Source organism: Chinchilla lanigera, unplaced genomic scaffold, assembly GCF_000276665.1.
Source record: "Chinchilla lanigera isolate Chin_1 unplaced genomic scaffold, ChiLan1.0 scaffold00125, whole genome shotgun sequence".
Taxonomy (NCBI): domain Eukaryota; kingdom Metazoa; phylum Chordata; class Mammalia; order Rodentia; family Chinchillidae; genus Chinchilla; species Chinchilla lanigera.
The window spans coordinates 577,792-582,358 of NW_004955526.1; the positions used below are offsets into that span (position 1 = coordinate 577,792).

The following is a 4,567-nucleotide window of genomic DNA, read 5'->3' on the forward strand; positions in this document are numbered from 1 at the left end:
TTCATTTTGGGCGTCAGGTATTTTGTCCCAGCAACGAGAGAAAAGTAACCGAGACAATGTCATAGGAAGATTTTCTGTCAAAGACAAGAATTCTAGCAGGTAAGGTCATGCTGTGCAGTAACAAGTAAAGCTTTGTAGATATTTCCCCCCTTACCTGCAATTGCTTCAATACTTGGAATTGCAATAGTGCTGTAAGTACTGATTTTGTTAGAGGACCACGTGTAAACCAAGGAGTCCTCTGTGTTTTCCTGTTCTGCTACTGAATCAATAAAAAAAGAGCCCCATTTTCTAGATAAGGTATTTAGAGGCTTTCCCTTTGGTTCCTAAAATAAGAGAACAGAATAAGATTAATACTGGAAATTGATTAACCTTGTTTTTTTTTTCTACACAGTAAATCAAAATGGAAAAACCACTGCATTTTTTGGAAGGAAAACAACATTTCCTTATTAAGTATCCTTGATCTCAGTCTAGAACTGAGTTTTTAAATGGTCAGTTGGTTATAATCTAAAACTACCCCAAATACAGCAATCTAGAAATGTACCTTTTCCTATAATTAAAATCACTCCAATTTAATTATTATTTTAACATCTAAAGTGTGATTAAAAAACAGCTTGGGCTGGGCGTGGTGATACACACTTATATTCCCAGCACTAAGGAGGTTGAGACAGAAGGATCTTCAGTTAGAGGCCTGCCTGTACTACAATGTGAGAACTTGCTTAAAAACAAAATGAAAGAAGCCTGGTTTTTTTTTTATTTGCTACTTTTTAAAATAATGCAATGAAGACAATTATTTCTTCCTATGCATATACTGGAATATGAAACCAATCAATTGATACAAGGCTTCAAATTATTAGTGTTTTTAAGTACCTTATATTTTTTAGCTAATCACTGAAAATACTGAGATAAATATGTTCACTTCTCCTAGGGCTGAACAGAGTCCTTGTCACATACACTTCTTCACCTGGGAATCCCCACAGGTGGTGGTCACACCCTAGACACTTAACCCTATACTTAACCCTAGATAAAACAGTTATTTGTTTGTGTCTGAAAGGCCAAGTTGGTGTTCAGCAAATAAAGAAGAAGGAGTTGTCAGATGCAACAGAGTGAAACTTTAGTGAATAATATTGGCCCCACTTTATGTTTTCTAAGTTAGGTAAGAAATGTGTCTTATATTATTTTTTAAATTAACCTTAAACATCCTGACTCAGTGTAGGGAGCAGCTAAAGCTGGAGCTAGACCACAGGTGCGAGGCAAACATGAGCTGTTCCAGCTCAGGAGGTGCTCAGGGGAACCATACAGAGTTGCTTGGCAGAGGGCCTGAAACTGACATCAACCTCCTGAGAGTATAAATAAATGTGTGAAGGTGGTTGAGCAGGTCCTTTCCTCCCAGCTGGAGAGAAGGCTCCATCTGACCTTAGCTTCTGTCTGTTTTTATTCCCTGCCCCCTACGAACTTCAAGAGTTGCCTGGGAAGCAGTAATTCAGTTTGACCAGTCTGGTTGCTTTAAGATGGTATTTCACCCCTGTTTTATTAGAACTTTAATACTGGTGCCCCCCTCTTCTAGGTAAACTTTCCCTCAAACTGTCCCAATACCTTTTTCCTAATTTCTGACTGAATATCTGATTTCTTACATGCCAGATATCAACCCATTTTGGATTTTACTAGGCTGAACCATATTAAAGTGCAGGTATTCATCTGTTTTTGACAAATAAAAACATCAATTTTATAAAGTTTGAGCTAAACAGATGTTGTAAAACTCCTTTCCCATTGAATAGTGGTATCCTACGTATCGTGAACAAAATACCTAATACTGATGCAGCCAAGTGCATCAATTTTTCTTACAGTGTCTTTTGAGGTATAACCGCAAAGTCACTGGCCACTCTGAGGTCAGAAGAATACTTTCAAAATTCAAACCCCAGTGACACACATTCCAAGCCTGGAGTGCAGTGCCTGAAATGTTGTGGCTCACAGAATTAATCTTGAAATAATCTGGTCAATTTGATTTTTAATTATATTTCTGAAAGTTCACACAGAAGTAATTAGAAATACAGTTACATTCTTTTGCATTCAGACTTTAAGTTGGCCAAAAGATAACACCTTTTCTGCACTTGGCCTTTTTCTTAATAATACAAACTCTACAGGCTCTCACGTGGTGCTCTATGGTTTTCATTTGCCTTCAAATGCAGGCACAGATGCATGACAGACTTTCTATAAAGCAGATAATACAACTAAACTGGCCTGACATATCTGCTAGGGATGAGCCCATCAATACAAATACTGCTTCAAAAATGAACTACTGAAACATGAGGGCATTCATGCAGTCCAGGATAATGCTGAAGTCAGGTACTGTAACGATACTTCAGCTTTCCCCCGGAAGTTTTTCTCTCAAGCAAAGAGCAGATCTGACCCTTACCTCATATTTCCCTCTCTTCTCCCGAGGCTCCGCCTCCTCAGGCTTTTCGCCTTCCTCGCCCCTGAGTTCTTCCAGGATGAGCACGGTCTCCCAGTTACTATAATGACTTGCTGGGAAAATGTCCGAGTGCATGCTGTCACCGAAGTAAACAACCTGAAAGTCAGACAGCAAATTCTGTTTGAGAGTGATGGTTATTCTATGGAAACCAGAACAAAATTCCTCAACAAGCCTCAAAGTATGACAACCAAAAATGGCCTAGGTTTATACATCTTAAACTTCCTTGGATAATTTCAGAGGTGACCACTGATCTGACTCACAAGGCACCTGGTTTGTTACAAGTTATACAACCCAGCTACAGGTGGAAGAAAGGTAGAAGACATAGAATGTTCCTAAGGAGTGAACCCACGTATTTACATAAGTGTTTGTAATTCAGTCTGTTGCTAGGTTTAATTATACACGCTCTGAGGCTATACATGCCTCAGGCTTAACAAGAAAACTTGTTACAGTGACTAGAGATTACCAAGCATACACTACAATTCTCTCTTCAAGAGAATTTCTGGGCCCCACCCTAGGTGTGCTGAAGCAGAACCCCTGACAGTGAGGCTGGACATGTGAAATCTAGAAAGCACCCCAGGTTGTCTGAGGCTAATCCCCATGGATGCAGTCCCACTGGTGGTGAGCCTATGGCACGTGTGTCACAGTGGGCTACTTCTATCATGGAAAGCTCTAAAAGGTTTGCCATGAATGGTCTAGAGCCTCCAATTTACAAAGGAAAAAACAGGTTAAGGGATAAGAACCAGCTGAACTTGTTAACGATCTGTCCTGTGCTGTGGGGCCTGCTAAATATTTTTTAAAAGAAAGGATTCTGCTGTAAAAAATACACTACAAACAACATCAACAATGTGATCAGGATGTCAAAGAAAATGAGTCTTGAGACTAGACTGTAGTACAATTTCAGTTACTGCTTGTTTTACATGTGGAGACTCTGCTTTTCCTGAGGAACTGACAGGTATCACTCCCGAGCAGCCCAGACACGAACCTGCTTACTCTCTAGACTGTGGCCCTGTGCTCAGAATCCCCGCTCCTCGTGTCAAAGATACAGACCAAGTCCACATCAACAAAGGGAAGATTTACCTCATCAGAAGAGGGAAAGGACAGATGTGGTAGACAGGCAGAGGCAGGTGACTCCACCACAACTAAGCTGAAGCTGTTTACAAGTAAGGTTTTAGTTTTCAACTTTTTATCAGGAGGTGGGCGTGAAGGACTTTGGCTCAACCTGGAAATACCTTCGGCTGAGGTTTGCCTGTCATCTTCTTCAGAAGCTCATAAAGGTGAACAGCGTTTCCTTGGGAGTACCAGCCAGGTTTATCCAGAGATGGCAGTGCCTCCTGCTCCTCATCATCCTCTGCAAATACAGTTTGACGGTCACACGCTTGCTTGATCCAGTGAGGTATTCAGCCTATGACTGCGGACCACACTTACGTGGGGAAGGGAGCTTGCATTTGGGGAGCTTCCTCATGAGCACCTTGTGGGCGTGCACTTTTAAATCCTCTAACTTGGGGAAAATAAGGCCCTACATCTCAAAGCTGGCAAGTGATTTACGTGATCAGATACATGCCTGTTTCTGCAAAATGGCTTACCAGGAAACAAGAGAATGGAAACTATGAAGCAATAATATTTTTGGAATTGGGAATGGGAAAGATAGATTTGGTTTTATTAGTCACCTATTAAATCCTTGCTTAAGTTTGGTAGCTTAGGTGCGTTAACTGCTTTGCTCTAGCTTGGGTGGAGGAGAGTAGTAAAGGGACTATCTGATCTCAAAGCATGAGTTTGTGGGCTATTCCAAGCTGTCTGCTATTAGCACTATCTTTATACATCCAAACAGTTACACACTATTTAGATAGGGCTCACATTTCTTTTCTTTTCTTTTTTTTTTTTCTTTTTGTCTTTTTTTAATTTTATTTTTTATTTTAGAAATAAAAGGAGGAAAATACTAACAGACCGACAACATTTTACAAAATAGCATAGGATCAGTACAGACATTACAGAGTTACAAACAGAGTGGTAGGGAATTAACAATGCTTATTGTATTACATATTGATATCTTCAATGTAGTTTCTCATGAAAACACATATAGACATACAAAGCCAATCA

General features: G+C 40.0%; 1 protein-coding gene across 1 annotated transcript in view; it reads right to left on the reverse strand.

Moving 5' to 3' along the window:
* The window catches only part of Nt5dc1 (5'-nucleotidase domain containing 1), a 36,635-nt gene that overhangs the window by 9,485 nt on the left and 22,583 nt on the right, over positions 1 to 4,567 (reverse strand). Inside the window, exons 4-6 of the mRNA XM_013507352.1 lie at positions 3,700 to 3,818; positions 2,414 to 2,566; positions 155 to 323 (exon numbers count right to left, since the gene is read on the reverse strand). Coding sequence (XP_013362806.1) covers positions 155 to 323; positions 2,414 to 2,566; positions 3,700 to 3,818 — 441 coding nt within the window. The remainder of the gene's footprint in view (positions 1 to 154; positions 324 to 2,413; positions 2,567 to 3,699; positions 3,819 to 4,567) is intronic.